Below are 18,776 nucleotides of genomic sequence, written 5' to 3' on the forward strand. Positions count from 1 at the left end.
CAACGGTCTACGCGCGCTCTGATTGGTCGGGGTTTTCGCTTAATATCTCCTTAACGAAGCCCCATCCGACATTTTTGCAAAGGAAATTGTTGTTCAGAATCGTCTCAGCTACCCCCCATTTCCGGCTCCTCCCCGAGTTTTGGGACACCCTGTATACGTTCTATCTATTGCCGCAACATAGTGATGCTGTTGGCTTCAGTATTCTTTTCTTAATCATTCTCGGGTTTTCGTTATCTTTATAAGTGTTTATAGGACTGTAATAGTCGGCACTTTGATTAGGAAGCTACGCCGATGCTGTAAAGTCGTTATTCTGTTTCACTCTGTCTCGATATGTTCGCTATCGTCCTTTGTCATTGGCCGTAGCCAATAACGACGTAGCACATGGTAGCAGGAGAGAGGGACAGAGTGAGAAAGAGTGAAAAAAAAAATGCGTTCGCCTCGCCAACTTGTTGTGAACGCACAGTAACAGGTTGATTGTTCGTATTTCGATATTTTGAAAAACTAATTACAAAATTGAGACACTTTCGTTATTTGTGAAAAGTCATAAGAAGTTGAATTCAGAAAACTTACACCCCTCCCCGCTCCTCTTCTGTTTTTGAACTAGAATTGTCCATTACTATAATAATAATACTAAACAAATAGTATTGGTAAAAGGGAAAGTACGCTAAGAAAATAATTGTAGGATCAAATGTCAAGTTTTATATTAGGTAGACTAGAAAGTAACATCGTTTCTTTTATATTAAGTTCAAACAAGTTTTTAATATATCTCTATTTTTAATTAATCGCCCTCGTTATCAACAGGCTTTCGCTATCTAGTGCGCAAATTTCGAATGCCAGATCGGTAAAAATCAATGAGCTGATGAGTGATAAACAAGTATTTAAAATTGCAAAAACGACATTACTTTCCAGTCCACCTAATACAAGGAGGTAAACGTCGTTTGGAACGTTAAGAGCACGACAAAGGAGTGTCGAATTCCCAAGTTAGGAAACAAGTCGGAGCCAAGTTGGAACACTTTGGTGATTAGTAAAGAAGTGTTTGCTGAACCCCTCCGTGATGGTAACGCAAACATCGCGTTTCTCAAGTTGAGCCACTTCAAATATATTTACATGTGCAATGCATTCATAAGATGTAGGTATGCGGCAATGACATTCATTGATAACTTCAACTTGAACATTCCAGGTTCCATAAATAACTTTAAACTGAACATACCTACTTATAATTTCAAGTTTCGATTTATATTAGACATTTAAGATTTATTAACAAAGACTAAATAGTATGAAATAAGACTGTCAATTGTTAATTTAATAAGTGAAAAGAATTTAGAATAGAAAATATTTAACCCTTAAAAAATACTTAACCTTAAATATTAAGGTTAAGTAACGTATCGCAAGAATAGGAGGCACCAATCAGTGATGGGCAAAACCCTAGACTTCGAATAAATCTGAAGTGTGCCGATATGTTTGTCTCGTTTCCTCTTTTGAACATTTTCCAAAGAAGGAAACGAGACAAACACATCGGCAAACTTCAGGTTTATTCGAAACCTAAGGTTTTGCCTATTACTGCCACCAACCCTTTCATATCGGAATAGCAATGAAAAGATGGGTCAAACTTTACCTTGGCGGACCTAAAATTTGTAGGTTTTTTTTTATATAATCCTGTAGATTTTGTCAAGAAGAATCCGAAACTGCTAGTTTTAAGGCGAAGAATCCACTATTTCATAAGTTACGAGGAGTTGAATGTGGACATTTTACCGTATTTAACTGACACTTCCGACGCCATATTGCCTTGCAGACATACCCCGTCGGTAAAACAGATTTTAAAACAATGTTAATTTTTAAAATTTAAGTAGATGGCGTTCAATTAAAATTACTTCATAGAAAATACCATTGAATTACTTGTGACTTATAAAGAATATTGTAATTTAATGGCATTCATCATTAGGTTATGTAAAAAAACCTAAACATTTTAGGTCCGCCAAAGCAAAGTGCAGCCAAAAGATGAATTCATCTTCATCCTTTTCAAATTCGAAATCGTCGTGCACTTGTGAATACATCTAATACAATTTTCAAGAACAATTTCACAATTATTTTTGTTGTTATTATTATTTATCTTTTACTGGCGTGATTAATGACATTTCCTTTTCCTTATATTTTTGTACTACATTTATTTGTATAATATAAACTTTACTACTATGCTTAAACATTATTCTTTTACACTAAGCGACTCTCATGCACACACACACACGCGCACGCACGCACAAAACCTAGCTACCAACTAGAGGAAGCTGTTGATATTATTCAGGTTAGGAGTTGTTTGAAAAGATTACTTGATAATATGAAGATTACTTTATTAATTACTGCCGCATGTGATCTTCTCTATAAGACTTAAAAAAAAAAAAAAAACTGATAAAAAACAAAAGAATAAAACCTTGAACAAAAACGAAACTTAATCTAGTAATTAAAAAACTAGTAACACAAAAACGAGTCTTACAGTGGCGCTTAATTTAAAAAGTAAATAACTATAGCGATCATTGTCACATCTACAACAGAAGCCATTATCCCTATAACAATTTTACACAATTCAGAAATAAAGTAATATATTATTTGACATGACATTTCGAATAACATTATTTCGAAAGTAATCAAGTGATTTGAATTAAAGTCACTTACGAAAGTAAGAGTGTTAAGTTTGAAATTATTTATGAAAGTAAGACTGTTTAGATAAAAAGTTATTAATGGAAGTTAAAATCTTAAAGTTTAAGTTATTTGGGAAGTTTTTTAGATACGTTTAAATTGAAATAATATGTATATGGAAATTAGAATGTTAAAGTTGACGTTATTTATGTAAGCAGGAATGTTATAGTGAAAGCTGCATACCTAGAAGTAAGAATGTTAAAGATACAGATTAAAGTCAGAATGTCGAAGTTAATATAAAATTGTGAATGTAAGAATGTTAAAGAAATGCAACAACATTTCCTATAAAAATAAGGATCCGTCTCAATGTTCATGGTTTAATTAAAATTAATAGTAACAAATCTTTCTGAATTCTATTTAGTGACTTTTTTGATGTTGCATTTGATTGATATGCCAATTATGGCATCGTGGATCGTTGCTTGAACCGCGAGTTATACGTTGCCGACTACTTGCAGTGGCGGACATATACTTACGAACATTGCATATAGTTTCGATTCTAATACAAATATCTCACTAATCAAGACTCGAGAATTTATTATATCGAATCATAATATAACAATAAAGTTTTATTCATTTTGTATTTGTACTATATTTTTTAAAAGCATGTTTACCTAAATTGGCCCATATGAAACTATTTTGCTTGACCAGGCCTATTCTAAACGCATAAATTGCCGAACCTAAAATTCTACATATATCTGGGGTCCTTTCGTATCTCTCATAATACCCATTAAGTTCCATCTCGATCGGCCACCGGTGCCTTCTGGAAGTACAGCCCAATCTAATAATTTGAAATGGGATTTTTTAAAACAATGTACACCATTTTGTCATTTTCAGCACATTTTATTTTATGGAGTTAATCGATTTGTCAAATGAAAGGTTTAAATGTCGTGTACTTCGAAACGCGCGCACAAACAGGCCAATTTCGACAAATTCGTTACGCCGGGGATTATACAAATTCGGAGCACGAGAGCAGTGGGCGAGAAACGGGTCTTTGCACCGATTTTTAATGGCACATTTGTGAGTCAACCGAGCGAGATGATGGAACGATCCCGTCACAGACAACAGTCAGGGGTTCCGAAACGGGGCTACCAATCTGAAAGCCGAAACGCTGCACATAAACGTTTCGGAGACGATACGGGTACACTTGAATGCACTTATGGGGCCAATCAAGTACGCGGAATATATTTCAGCAACTTCTACGCAGGGAATTGATGACGATAATGCGTGGGAAACAATGGGAAAGAAGGATTCGTTGTGTTTAAAAACAATTTTTGTTTAATATGTTCGAGTCATTTTTGCCGGATTTGTCGTTCAGGTCGTTTGCTTTGACTGATGATTAATATACTGTTCTCTGCTTCAGACTGAATCGATATGATTATATTTAACCGGCCGAACACAGAGAAGTATTTATTACGTCTAAGTACATACATTGTATGTAAACATCGCTACGAAACGCGTTGTGCGGATAACAGAACATACGGATAACACTAGTTTACAAAAAAGAAAAAAAAAATGTACATTCAATGCCACAATTTTTTTCTTATGTATTTTGGCCTACTAAACTCGAAAATCGCAAGAAAAAATTTTTCTATGGATAGGTTTTTTTTATATGAATTTTTGAATTTTTTTTCGATCTTTTTCTGAGATACCTTCACGTTTTAGGCCATATCTCGAGTTAGAAACGTTCGATTGGGTCGCACAAGACGCCATTTTAAAGGTAATCGAATTTCCAACCATTACTTTTCACATTATTTTCCAATTGGTTCAACAGTTTAAGTGTGTTACGAGCCAATATATATGAGAAACATTGATTTTTTTTCGGCTAAAATAGAACACGAATAGTTCTTCCTTCGTCATGGAAAAATAGAAATTGTTAAATTATGTCCAATTTCTTATTGTCTACGTATAGATCGCACTTTTACGAAGAAAAGAAGCTTTTGTCGAATAAAATCTATGGATAAATACCGGAGTTAGGATCACTTGAGTAAAGGTGCAAAAATCCCAATTTTACTCTGTTTTTGTATTTTTCTTCTATTTATATAGGAAACATTTATTTAATTAATTTCGATTAGAAATAATTTCGGCCTTTACTTTGTCTTCTGTTATTCGTTGGATTTGTTCCTCTGATGAGGAACCAAATGTAGTCTCCCAACATTCTTTCATCCCAATATCCTTGATAACGCTGCTCAATAGTTTAGGGCTTCTCTCTCGGCAGAGTATGAATTATAAGGAAGTTGTTGAAGAGTTGCTAATAACTTATGCAAAAATGGGTATGGAATATATATTGCTATTCTATTTGATTTGACAAAATGGAAAAATTTGTACATTTAATTTCAATTTTAATTTCAACATGCGTAAATATGTCGCTCGACATTCATTTTTTCCATTCTCACTTGGACTTTTTCCCGGAGAATCTTGGCGATGTAAGTGACGAACACGGCGAAAGGTTTTGACCAAGATATCAAAACTATTGAGCAGCGCTATCAAGGATATTGGGATGAAAGAATGTTGGGAGACTACATTTGGTTCCTCATCAGAGGAACAAATCCAACGAATAACAGAAGACAAAGTAAAGGCCGAAATTATTTCTAATCGAAATTAATTAAATAAATGTTTCCTATATAAATAGAAGAAAAATACAAAAACAGAGTAAAATTGGGATTTTTGCACCTTTACTCAAGTGATCCTAACTCCGGTATTTATCCATAGATTTTATTCGACAAAAGCTTCTTTTCTTCGTAAAAGTGCGATCTATACGTAGACAATAAGAAATTGGACATAATTTAACAATTTCTATTTTTCCATGACGATGGAAGAAATATTCGTGTTCTATTTTAGCCGAAAAAAATCAATGTTTCTCATATATATTGGCTCGTAACACACTTAAACTATTGAACCAATTGGAAAATAATGCGAATAGTAATGGTTGGAAATTCGATTACCTTTAAAATGGCGTCTTGTGCGACATTTCTAACTCGAGATATGGCCTAAAATGTGAAGGTATCTCAGAAAAAGATCGAAAAAAATTCAAAAATTCATATAAAAAAAAACCTATCCATAGAAAAATTGTTTCTTGCGATTATCAAGTTTAGTAGGCCAAAATACATAAGAAAAGAATTGTGGCATTGAATGTACATTTTGACTGTAAACTAGTGTAATAGAACGTCCGTATATAGGGTATTCGGATAATGGGGGTACGGATACGGAAAAGTCTCTACTGTACATACATTGCTGTTCTTATATGCAATATATGGATTACATACGATTGATTTATACATTATTCAATTTAGTTCCACGTAAAATATTTTTGCATTTAATTGAGAAAAAGACTAGTCTTTTGCCCCGTCACGGTAGAAATAGTTACAAATAAAAGTCGATAGATTTAGTGTTAATTGGGTTTTTGGGTGATGCAATAAACATTTCCAGTGCTGTTCCTCGACTTTTACCCATTAAATAATTTGAATAGCTAAAGGGTTAAAGCCAGTAGTTTTTTTCATCGCGACTAAAATGTCCCATGGTATATAAGATTGTGCTAGGGAGTGCATAATAGACGGCATTAATATTCCAGAACACGTTTTGGCTGTGATATATCATCAGCTTTGCACTCCCCTAAAACAATGACGCGGGGAATCACGAGTAGGGAACGATAATATTTCGAAGGATCCTGCCCACGCGAATTCGTGAGGCACTGTGGGCTGTGCCGTCCCAAAAAGTAATGTCTCGTGTCTCTTAAAAGATTGTAGCAACAATCGCACGGTCCCATGTAACGGATGTCCTCGATTGAATTGGTTGGGTTAACGATTATTTACATAGATCAATTCCGACGTCTTAGAAAAATTCAAGGCCCGCGTGTCACTTTGGTATCTACATTTATAACTTGTGCAGTTAACTTAAATTAAATTAAATAAACTAAAAGATGGTGGTAGAGTGTTTGTGCAACCACTCTTGCAGCTATCACTGGACATATGTACAGTAATGTGCAAGTCTTGGGCCACCATCCGAATCTTGCATCACACTTCAATAAATCTATGTTAATAAAATAAATATGATGTATATTTGTTATTGTACTTTATATATACTAGGATACTGTGTGCACATACAATACATTTATAAAGAAATTATTTAAAAGATTTAGAGGAGAATGAAATATTAAAAGTTACGACTTGGTTACCTGAAAGTGCCGATTTATTTATATTATATATTATTGAACACGTCTGGGATTATTTGGATAGAGCTTAAAGAAAAATGGAGTCAAAAATTTTAGTTGAACTGTGTGAGGTATAGGAATAGAATGGCATACATTCCGAATGAAATCATTATTTAATTATTTATTTGTCCTATTGATTTGAACGACTGAAAAATAACCAATTTCCTAGAATGTTTTGTTGGGAAAGGATTCGTGTTCGAAAGCACACAGAGTACAAGTATTGTAAACAAGAAGTTTTATTAGAATAATGTTAACCCTTTGTACTCGGGAGATGACTTTCAGTCACCATTAGGTTTCACGCAGCAAATCTACAATACTTAATGTTTCTTTAGGTTTAATTTCTTTGGAGCTCGAAGTGCCAATAAAATAAATAAAGGTGACCTTATTCTCAAATCTAGATAGCTTAGAATTAATGGCAATAGAATGCTAAGAAACATCTCGAGTTGCTGGTATATACCAGAAAAAAAGGGCTCGAGTGCAATTGATGACCATCAGCCTATGGGAAGTTAAGGGTGCACAGGACCCAGAGCCAAACTTCGAGTTGACTTCAGCGATAGTTGCGGAATAAAATAATTTTTTGGACAAAAAATTTAACCGACTTCAAAAAAGCTACAGTGAAAAGTATGAAATAATTTCTAGTTAATTTATATGAATACGCACTAGCTCTAGATATAATTGCGTAAAAGTAATTTCCTCACCGAGTTACATCATATAATAGGAATTTTGCGATGACAATAGTTATAAGCAATACAGAAATCCATCAATTTTTGCATCTGTGATCATTGCGAAAACCTCTCCGGCAGTAAAATGTAAGGGGTTTCATCGATTTCATCGATTTCAGGCCAAACATACGTGAAATAGTACGCTTTTTGTGATAAAAAGTGATATAAAGTGGTAAAAAATAAGACAAGTACAAATGTTTTGTTATGGGACAAATAGCAAATGCTATTCCAGATGCAAGAAGTTTCAATCTGATTGGTCCGTCCGTCTCGGAGTAAGAAGCAAGACAAAATTTTTCTATTTAAAAAAAAACGGTTAAAAAATGACAAATCACAAAATGTTTCTTTTACGCGACCAACTGGAAGAAATATTCGAGAAGATCCAAGAGGTTTCACTCCGATTCATCAAGCCATCTCGACGTAATCGGCAAGCATACCTAAAAATCAAGGTTTTTTGGTTAAAAAAAAAAAAAAACGGGTAAAAAATGACAAATCGCAAAAAGTCTTAATAGCAGGATCACCGGGGGTACATGCTCTACCAGATGCAACAGGTTTCATTCTGATTGGTCAAGCCATCTCGCCGTAATCGGTGAACATACCTTTAAAAAAAAAAAAAAAAACATGTCGAATTGAGTAACCTCCTCCTTTTCGAAGTCGGTTAAAAAGTAGGAAACTCCGGGACAAGGACAGAGAGGACGATACAACAATTGCAGGAGAGACAAGGACAGGGCGATTAGGCTAGCATAATTTTTTTTTACAGGATATTGAAGCAAAGAAGGAATATTTTCTAATAATTCTGGTTTTAATGCATTCGTTACACTTTCGTTACTATTCGTTACGCTTACTAAGGCCTGATTTTGCAATTTCGGCCTTAAAACTTTATAAATAATAAAAGTACGTTTTTTTTTTGTTTACATATACTTTTCCAACATCAGGCCTTGGAGTCGCATCCGCCAAAGTGTAACGAATATATAAAAACCAAAATTATTAGAAAATATTGCTTCTTTGCTTCAATATCCTGGAAAAAAATCATGCTAGCCTAATCGCCCTGTCCTCATCTCTCCTGCAATTTTCGTATCGCCCTCTCTGTCCTTATCCCGGAGTTTCCTACTTTTTCAGCAACTGTCGCTGAAGTCAACTCGGAATTTGGCTCTGGGTCCTGCGCACCCCTAACCAAAAATATACGTCCGTTCGCTTTGACATTCATACCAAAGAGTATTAGATAGAGTGGAAGGTCCTATAAGAGCGCTGTATAAAAAATCGTATACGAGTTTCAGTGCCCTCTGCTGAGTGGGAACCGTATTAAGCACCCCCTCCTTTCACCTCACTCCGCAAGTTGCTCCATAGTTCTATAATCCCAGAAATCTCAAATCACAAATTCGAATTCTGTGAAATTACATCACAATAAAGACGCATACCAAATCTTTCATGTTAAAATTTATATTTTGTAATAACGTGATAAGCTAAAACATAGTGTATAAAGTGTATCATGAAAAAGTGTTGCGCGTCTTTATTGCGACAAGATTTCTGTAAAAAAGATTGAAGTTATATGATATAATGAAGTATATATAATTATGAAATATATATTACAATTAAGTAATATAAGTTTATACTTACACTTAGTTATGTAGTATAGTTACATTAGTTTATACTTAGGAATTATTTATACATAATAGTAAAAGTTAAGAGAGAAGTAGGATATAATAAATTATTGTACGGTATAAGCATACAATATATTCTTTAAAATATGTATACGCGATTATACAATTAAGTTTTTAAATTAATTAAAAATTAAAATTATTTGAATATTAAATGTTTCATATTTTTTCGACCCACTCGGTTTACATTCTATTTCGCGTCGTAAATGTCGCGCCTTCCAATGGCACCGCATTTTTAAAAAAATTATTAAAAATAATTGTGTGTGCGTATGGTTGATCACAGAGTACTATAGGGATCGCTTGTTGTATTATGTTTGCGAGGATGCGGGTTATGTTTTTTACATGTAGCATACTATCTATACATGATTTAAACATTTACTCCCAAGACCGAATACTTTCAAAAACACTTGATTTTGGAAATATTAATCCTGCAGTGTTGCAGTCATTTTTTAATGTAGCAAATAATTTATATTCTTCGAATGAAGAGTCCTCTGTATCTATTAATTTACTTTTACAAGATTCGCAATTTACAGTATTTACACATTTTTTACACAGGAATCCCGTTATATAATAAATCGCGTTATTTTCACCAAATGACTCAACATCTGCAATACTATGTCCATCATTTAAAATGGTTTCTGGTATATCTGTTGTTTCCGTATTATGTACATTATCACTTTTAAAATTATGGATTTCACTTAATTTTAAGCAAAAAGATTGAAAATCGTCGTTACAATTAGTTATTGACGAAATTTTTGATAACTGAGTAATTAATATGTGTTTTATACCATTTTCGAATTGTTGCGGAGAAGGATTGGTTGAACAACCATGTTGTTGCCTTATGGTGGCAAAAAGATTTTCTAAACTGTCTTGGTTTAAGCGTCGTGTTTTTAAATATGGTATATTGTATTAGGTTCGTAGTTCGTTCGAAAGTTGTACAATGCTATTTATGGTTAAAATCCATCCTTTTATACATGGGGGAACTTTCGTATTTAAAAATCGAATGGTTTCTAATTTTTTTACTATGTCTTCCAGAAATATGTTATGTTCACTATTATTTGATATTGCAAAGTTCATTTTATTTCTTGCTGTTTTCTCTTGCAATAAACTATTGCAGGAATCGAATAATTTATCCATATCAAGAATAAATTCCTCCATACCACTATTTTCAGACGGAAATTCGTTTGGAAAAATTGTTTTATAGCATAGTAGTGCTGTATACACTGTTTTGCTAAATATTTGTGTCGCTAACGAAACCTTCACTTTTCTAAAATGAGTTAACTCAAAATGGCATTTCTTTAATTTGAGCACCAAATTTAAAGGCCTTTTTGAGCTAAACGCATACATTTTTGAGACATCCCCCAACTTGCTATCTTTTTGAGACTGAGACTGAGGCTGAGACTGTTTAGACATTTGCCTAGATGTCCGTGGCCTGGAAATCAAATGCTTGGCGTGGCCAGCCAAGGTCAAGGTTTTGATGAATAAGAATTATTTTAAAATGTAAGGGGGATCTTCTCACTTTTTCATGTACTTGGCGTAATTTTTTTACTTTTTTGAAGTTTTTTATGGGGATCTCACTTCTTTTTACAAAGATAATTTCTATAGTGAATGACTTGAAATAATAAAAAATGGGTGATCAGTTTGAATCCTTTAAGGTTTCAAAAGTACATGGAACGCATTGCAGGAAGTCTCATTGCAAGAAATTTATGAAAGAAAAAATGTAATCACTTTATCAGTAACATTTACATGCAACAAGACTTTCTGTCATGTGTCATGGGTACTTTTGAGAAATTAAAGGATTAAGTTTGACCTCTCTTTTTCTATATTATTGTAATACAATAAATTATGTGTTACAAATAGTGGATCTCTGTTCATTTTCTCATTATTTAAGTTTCTTGCAACAAAACTTTCTGCCATACATTGTGTATACTTTTGAAAATTCTAAGGACTGAAACCGATATTGCAATACGATTAATTGTGCATTACAAATAGTGGATTTCTTTTTTATTTCTCGCTTTATCTTTAACATTCGAATTTCTTGCAACAAGACTTTCTGCCACGCGTTTTGCGTACTTCTGAACTTTATTCTAATACAATAAATTATGCGTTACAAATAGTTGATTTCTTTTTTTCATTTCTCACTTCATCTTTAACATTTAAATTTCTTGCAGTGAGACATCTTGCCATGCGTTCTGTATACTTTTGGAAACTTAAAGAACTGAAGCTGGTCTCTTTCCTATATCTGGCTTCAGACACATTGTGTATATTGTAGACTCTATGCTTACTATAATAAAAGATACATGTATTTTTATTTTAAGCTCTACATTAATTTGCAAGTAAAATAAGGTTTGTATGTGTTATTTACAAATAAAATTAATGTCATATGAATAACGCACAATTTATTATATTACAATACCAGATTCAGTCCCTTAAGTTTTCAAAAGCACACAGAACACATGGCAGAAAGTCTTGTTGTAACAAACTAAAATGTAAAAATGAAGTATGAAATGAAAAAAGAGGTCCACTATTTCTAACCCACAATTTATTATATTATAATACCAGTTTCAGTCTTTTATGTTTCCAAAGTACACACAATGCATTGGAAAATGTCTTGTTGCTAGAAATTGAAATGTTAAACATGAAATGAGAAATAAAGAAAGAGATCCACTATGTGTAATGCACAATTTATTGTATTAGAATAAAATTCACAAGTATGCACAAAGCGTGGCAGAAAATCTTGTTGTAACAAATTGAAATGTTAATAAATAAAGTGGGAAAATGTACAAAGAGATCCACTATTGGTAACGCACAATTTATTGTATTATATTCCAGTTTCAGTCCTTTAAGTTTTCAAAAGTACGCACAATGCATGTCAGAAAGTCTTGTTGTAAGAAACCAAATGTCACAAATGCAAACTGACAGTTACAGGTTAGAAATGAACGAGCGGCATGAGTGAGAGCCATATTACAATTCCGACCGACGAGCCTTGCCGACTGATTCCGAGAGTCGACGAATCGACGAACGGCCTTAGCTCCTATTGGCTAAGTGTTGACGAAAAGAATAAGAATAAGAATAAGAATAAGAATAAGAATCAGAAGAAAAATCTACAATTTCTGACTGATTCATGACATGATATTACGATATCTCAGTTGTACATAGACCGACTTTATTGATTTTGGTTTTATTAGAAAGCTTATATGCGATTTACATTAGAAAAATGCCTTTAGATTTAGAAAATACAGCAGGCGTGACGAGATATTAATGACAGAAGTTTCGGGTTAGGTTGGAATCGCAGTTTTACGAGTAAAAGGTACGTGGTAGCGCCAGCGTCAGTATGCACGGTGGGGTATAATTTTTCATGTAATTGGCGTCGGAGACGCTACCGCGTTTCTAGATATGGCTAATACTCTTTGATTCATACAAGATCTGAACTGGATACTTTCACACTCACACATATTCTTCTGTTTCAGTGTTGCCACCTATGCTAATAGAAGCAACACCAACATCTGAAATTATTTCTCCAACAATATGTTTTCAACAAAGTTATTTATCAGGTTTTGACTGTCGTTATCTAATCGTAAAATGTCAATACTGAAATCTTCTTGTATAGAAAGTGCTAGTGGTTTCTAGCGATTGGATCAGTGATCATGATCAGTCCACTGAATGCACCCGTTTACAATATGTTACCAGAAACGTCGGATTCCAACGCTTTCCGCAACTGGAGACTACGCAAATGATTGAGACCTACGACGTAGCAGCATCTACCATCTGCCACGGGCTAAAGGGTCTCTCGCAGGGCCAAGGAAAACTGTGCCAGCTTTCCGTGGATCATATGCCAAGCGTAGCAAGAGGCGCCAAGTTTGGAATCCTCGAGTGCCAGCATCAATTTCGCGACCGAAGATGGAACTGTTCCACTGTCCATGACGAGTCCGTGTTCGGACCTATGCTAAGATTAGGTAAGCTACCTCTAAAAATTCTTCGATTTGCATCACTTCACCATCCTGGGCGGATAAACCACCAAAGCACAGTATAGGTACAACCAGTAGCGTCACTCCGTGTCGGCACCTTTGATGTTGATATCCGAGATCCGCCATGTTCCTGGTATGCACCACGCGCATATTTAAACTGAGAGAAAAAGAAAGGCAATTGCAAACAGTATGTATAAAACAGAGTTGCGAGTAATTAATTACTTTTAAAATTATTTTCCGTCTTTAATTGACAATTAATTACAAACAATGCAATTAAAAATTATTTAATTAAAATTGAATTAAGCAGAATTAATTCAAAGCCATTTAATTGAGGATTGCTTTAAGCAGAATTAATTCAAAGCCATTTAATTGACGATTGCTTTAAGTAGAATTAATTCAAAGTCATTCAATTGACGATTACTTTAAGCAGAATTAATTCAAAGGCATTTAATTCACGAGTACTTTAAGCAGAATTAATTCAAGCTATTTAATTGACGATTTGTTTAAATCTTCAATGTTAAAAGACATTTATATAAAATTTAATTAATTATATAAGTAACACATATACGGTTAATAGATGGATGCCAGATACATCCGGCCCTCGTACGGAAAGGGTTATGCTGATAATGCCAAATTAGCTGAACCCCCTACTTTATGTTTTTAGTATATTACTTTAACTTATACCTATGGTATGTATTTGTTTTATTTTGTCATCATTGTATAAGAATACATATGTAAATATATATTTGTTCTTATTTACGTTATAAATTATTTATTCATAGAATTACCTTAACAAATACATTATTATATATACAAGCAACTCACTTTGATGAGGTTAATAGTATTTGGTATATTGCGTTTGTCGCTACAAATTGATTTATATATATGTTTATTTATATGTGCTACTTATATAATTAATTGAATTTTATATAAATATCTTTTAACATTGAAGATATAAACAAATCGTCAATTAAATAGCTTGAATTAATTCTGCTTAAAGTAATCGTCAATTAAATGGCTTTGAATTAATTCTGCTTAAAGTAATCGTGAATTAAATACCTTTGAATTAATTGTGCTTAAAGCAATCATCAATTAAATGGCTTTGAATTAATTCTCCTTAAATCAATCGTGAATTAAATGGCTTTCAATTCATTCTGCTTAAAGTAATCGTCAATTAAATATCTTCGATTAAATTCGCTCATATCAATCGTCAATTAAACGACTTTCGATTAACTCTGCTTAATTCAATTTTAATTAAATAATTTTTAATTACATTTATTCAAAATATTTATTAATTAAGTTGATTGAATTAAACTTGTTCAAATCAATTATTTAATTAAAAAATTGTAATTGATTATTATTCAAACCCTGGTATAAAACACTGAACATAAGTGCCGGAATTTAAAAAATATAGTGTTTTAGTAAAAAAACATTCTATTCATATTTTTGTATAAAAAAAAAATATATTTATTTTATAAATTGTAAAAATAATATTCAAACTACTAAGTAACACAAATTCAAAGTTTAAAATATTACAAATTTATAAGTATAACATAAAAGTAATGCGAGTAATCATATGAAACTAAGTGAAAAATAAAAGTACTTATACTGTGATGTTACTGTGACGCTGCGCAATAAATTGAATCGACGTGTGACGCTGCGTGTGGTGTCGGTTACTATTAGTACCATCTAGTGTACAATATAGGAAACAACGTCGTCGCCATGTTCTTGGTATGCACATTTGCAGACTCTACTTTTGCCAAGTGACGCTACTGGTTGTACTTATACTGTGACCAAAGTATTAACCTTTGCTCATGCTGATTATATGGTATGCGGTAGTAACGACACGCCAATTGAGCTGCCTCGCCAACTCCTGAGCAACAGACAATACACATTTTATTTAAACCCCTTCACGAGTGCGGTCGTACGTGTACGACCAGAGCTATTTTAGTCAATGCGAGTAATTAACACTTTATTTACGGGGAGTCTATTGATAGGCTTTTTAATTCCAGTAATTAGCTTTTTGAATTTATTTACTGTGTTGATGGTTGTCTTCTTACAATGTTTAGTGTTTGGAAACTGTTCGCGAACGGGTGTTAGGTTCGCGCGGACTGTAGAAATGAATGCTCTCGTTCTTAGTTATCAGATAAAACTTTTATTTCTCGTCAATTCGGTACAATCAGAGAGAGAGTCAAGGTGTTATGGAAATGACGTATGAGCTACCTGTTAAAATGAGATATGCAATTGATGAGTGAGCTGGCTGGACGATGCAGAGAGCGTTTCCTTTGAGCTGGATACACCGCCTGGCACCGTTAATATGTAAATTCAGCCGCCTGGATGCTGAGCTGGTGCACTGATGCGTGGAATTTCACTTTACTGTAAACTGTTCAAAAAGGCTATGCGCGATGCGTTTGCTTTGAATACTAGAATCACAATGCTCAGCGCACGTGGCGCGAGCACGCGGCCGGTGCGCGTTCCGAAAACGGCCGAAATCTCATCCGCTGGACAAAAGCGTCCGCTGTCGATCGATAACTGATCGATGCGACGCCGGCAGCCTCACGGCGCGACATTCAAGAGCCGATTCGCAAACAGAAACAGACTTGGCTTTCAATGTACCCAGTAACAGTATGGAGGAATTATTGTCAGTCTAGATTGGCATATGCTACTGTAGACAATTCTTTTTAAATCAAGGACTGTTTCTAAATTGCCCAGTAGATAAAGTGTTAAGATATTGCCATGACAAGCAATACTTCCTTATCTATTACTGAGATAACATTCCATATTCCCATAATTATATGAACGTTTTTAATTATTAAAAAGGATTCACTTTTTGTCATTAAAGTCTGCTAAAAAAATGGTTTGTTCTAATGATTTAATAGCACTACATTTAATATGACATTTTCATTGTTTGTTTATCCTTTTAGTCTCTTCAACTAACTTTAGTGATAGGTTGCCTTGAAAAATTCATGTAAAATTTAACACTATTTTCTCATAGAATTAAGCTTGGGATTGTCAAATGAATGATTCTTCTTTTTTTCATAGCTAGCAGGGAAACAGCATTCGTTCATGCAATCACAGCTGCAGGAGTAGTGTATTCGATCAGTCGATCTTGCAGAGATGGTCAGTTATCCTCATGTGGCTGTTCGAGAAGTAGTAGACCTAGAGATTTGGATCGGCATTGGATTTGGGGAGGCTGTGGAGACAATCTTGAGTATGGTTACAAGTAAGTATTTACAATTTCCTTTGTAACTCCATTATTGATTACATTAAGTTGATTACATTAAACAGTTTTGTTGTTTTAAACCGTACTTCTTCTCTTGTTTAAACAATAGAAATCTTACCTCCATGGATCATTACTGCTGTAGTATTTACCCATAAAAAAAACTTAAAGTGCAAAGTGCAAAGGCGACACTGTGTAACACAATGTAAAATGCGGTGCTTTCTAACTATGCGCAGCTAAAATGTTGTGGTCAACAGTGCTGACGTTCAGACCCTAATGACAACTCATGTAAAGTGACTGCTCCGCATTTTGGCAGTGAAATAAAGAAGCTAAAGAACGTATCAGCCACAAACTGAGACTGTTTAGAAATTTGCCTAGATGTCCGCGGCCTGGAAGTCAAATGCTTCTGGTTCCAAACAATGATATAATATTCTTCTGCAAAGATCTCTATAAACTAAGCATTAACATCCAAAGGCAGTAAGATCATCCATATGTTTAAAGCGACACAATAGCTTCGTTCACATTTTCTAAAAATTTTATAAAACTTAATTTCAAAGAATTCTCGTAGAAACAAAATATATGATACATTTACTCTTTTAATTGTTTTAGATTTACCCAGGCATTTGTCGACGTAAGGGAACGCGAACGCAGCTTTAGAAGAGGTAGCAGAGAACAAGGCAGAAGCCTAATGAATCTTCATAATAACGAAGCTGGTCGCAGGGTAAAGTTTGCTTTATATGAAATCATTCTACGTCAAATCGATCACTTCTACATTTCCTTTCAAAGATATTGTTGAAATTGCAATATGTTGCAGTTCCTATGAAAATTGAGGAAGAGAATTCAGTCATTATTTTCCTAATTTTTTTTTTATAATCGCAAAAACAGCAATGGAGAACAGAAAGAAAAATGTGTAAGAAAACGTTCGTTACAAGCAAGTACGGACTCGGGTACGCGCGCCGACCGACAGGTGGTGACTGCGCGGCGGTAGTGCTCGCAAGCGAAACCGTTCGGTCGCACCTATAGTACCCCCCGACGTGGTCACGGTAGTCAGTCTAGTCTCGTACCGAGAAACCTGTTTTAAGAGCGCTAGGGGATTGATCACGGACGGACGATTGCCGTCGTAATGGGCTTCCCGAGCCCCCGCTCGGTCCACCCACGGTCCCCGGAGTCTTTGTGTCTGGCTCGGTACAGGAGGCCGAAAGGTATTGTTACTAGCTGGTTAGTTGGCGCGTGGAAGGTCGACACCCCTATCCGCACGCATCTTCGGTATTGGCCAGGTCAAAATACGCCTTTCAGTATTGGCCAAGGCAAACGCTGCCGCGCGACAAAGGCCGTGAACAAGATAGAGCGAGAGAGCAATAGAAATCATTGGCGTAACGTTAACTTACGGACACCGGACGGTCGCACGAACGACGCGAAAGTAGTGGACCTTACGCCTATGCAGCGTGGAAAAAGGGGGAACCTGGGGAGGTTTAGGCGGATCGAGCGTCCTTCTCTCTAGAGGACCGAGCGATCCTCTGCTCCCTCAGTACCCCTCTAGTTTGGAGAGCTGCGCGCCAACTAACCAGCAATGAAGAGTACCCACCCGGCCAGGGCAAGAAAACACCGACACCAGTAAGGGAGGATCGACGAAGGGGCACGTCCCGAACTCTTCACACCCCATTCCTCACGCGACCTCGAAGGACCCGGTGGTCCTAGGGGGACGAGCCGACCACACGAGGTTTGACCAACCCGAGAGGAATCAGTTCCCCTCCAGGGGCCGGGGTAAACTCACACTCCGGCACCTCACATTCGCCGTTGCCCACCGGGGCAAAAATCGACGCAGGAGTGGTTCCCGCGTCACCCTCCTCATTCCCTCCCCATCCAGGACGGGTCTCTTCCGACTTGGAGAACCTCACCGCGTCAATCCTGTCTCCGCCCCACACAGGGGACTCAGGTTGGCGCGGGGGCGTCCCCCGCGTCATACCATTCCCTGCCCCCCTACGCAATGGGGGGCTGCTCCCGGGCTCGCTCAGTGGCCTCCTTCTGCGAGGAGGTTATCTTGCAGAAGGAGGCTGCCGCCTTCCACTACAGCTCTAAGAGCACGGCGCGACTCATGCCGGACACTTCTTGAGTGTATGCCGCACCGTGTCCACCTCCTCGCCCCAGTTGAGGGAAAAGGAGGGTCTGCAATCTCGACCAAGCTGGAACGCTGCAACGACTTCTGGACGAAGAGTTGCCAAAATTTCAAGCCATCCTCACCCCACCGATCTCGCCAAACACCGCATCCGTTTGCAAACCGATACACCCATCAAACACCGCTAGACACCA

At 35.7% G+C, this 18,776-nt stretch overlaps 1 protein-coding gene and 1 long non-coding RNA gene across 7 annotated transcripts in view; one reads left to right on the forward strand and one right to left on the reverse strand.

Moving 5' to 3' along the window:
- The window catches only part of LOC128880230 (protein Wnt-5b-like), a 140,229-nt gene that overhangs the window by 114,810 nt on the left and 6,643 nt on the right, over positions 1 to 18,776 (forward strand). For all 5 annotated transcript variants that reach the window (XM_054130078.1, XM_054130079.1, XM_054130080.1 and 2 more), the window contains 3 exons: positions 12,969 to 13,234; positions 16,289 to 16,469; positions 17,076 to 17,187. In XM_054130078.1, coding sequence (XP_053986053.1) covers positions 12,969 to 13,234; positions 16,289 to 16,469; positions 17,076 to 17,187 — 559 coding nt within the window. The remainder of the gene's footprint in view (positions 1 to 12,968; positions 13,235 to 16,288; positions 16,470 to 17,075; positions 17,188 to 18,776) is intronic.
- Positions 13,265 to 16,090, reverse strand: LOC128880234 (uncharacterized). 2 transcript variants are annotated; one of them, XR_008457785.1, is made up of 3 exons: positions 15,470 to 16,090; positions 14,850 to 15,119; positions 13,265 to 13,403 (listed from the first exon to the last, which is right to left on the reverse strand). It is a non-coding gene; the product is annotated as an uncharacterized LOC128880234 (long non-coding RNA). The 2 variants fall into 2 exon arrangements; XR_008457786.1 differs by having other exon boundaries at positions 13,273 to 13,403; positions 14,856 to 15,119.

Source organism: Hylaeus volcanicus, chromosome 7, assembly GCF_026283585.1.
Source record: "Hylaeus volcanicus isolate JK05 chromosome 7, UHH_iyHylVolc1.0_haploid, whole genome shotgun sequence".
Classification (NCBI taxonomy): Eukaryota; Metazoa; Arthropoda; class Insecta; order Hymenoptera; family Colletidae; genus Hylaeus; species Hylaeus volcanicus.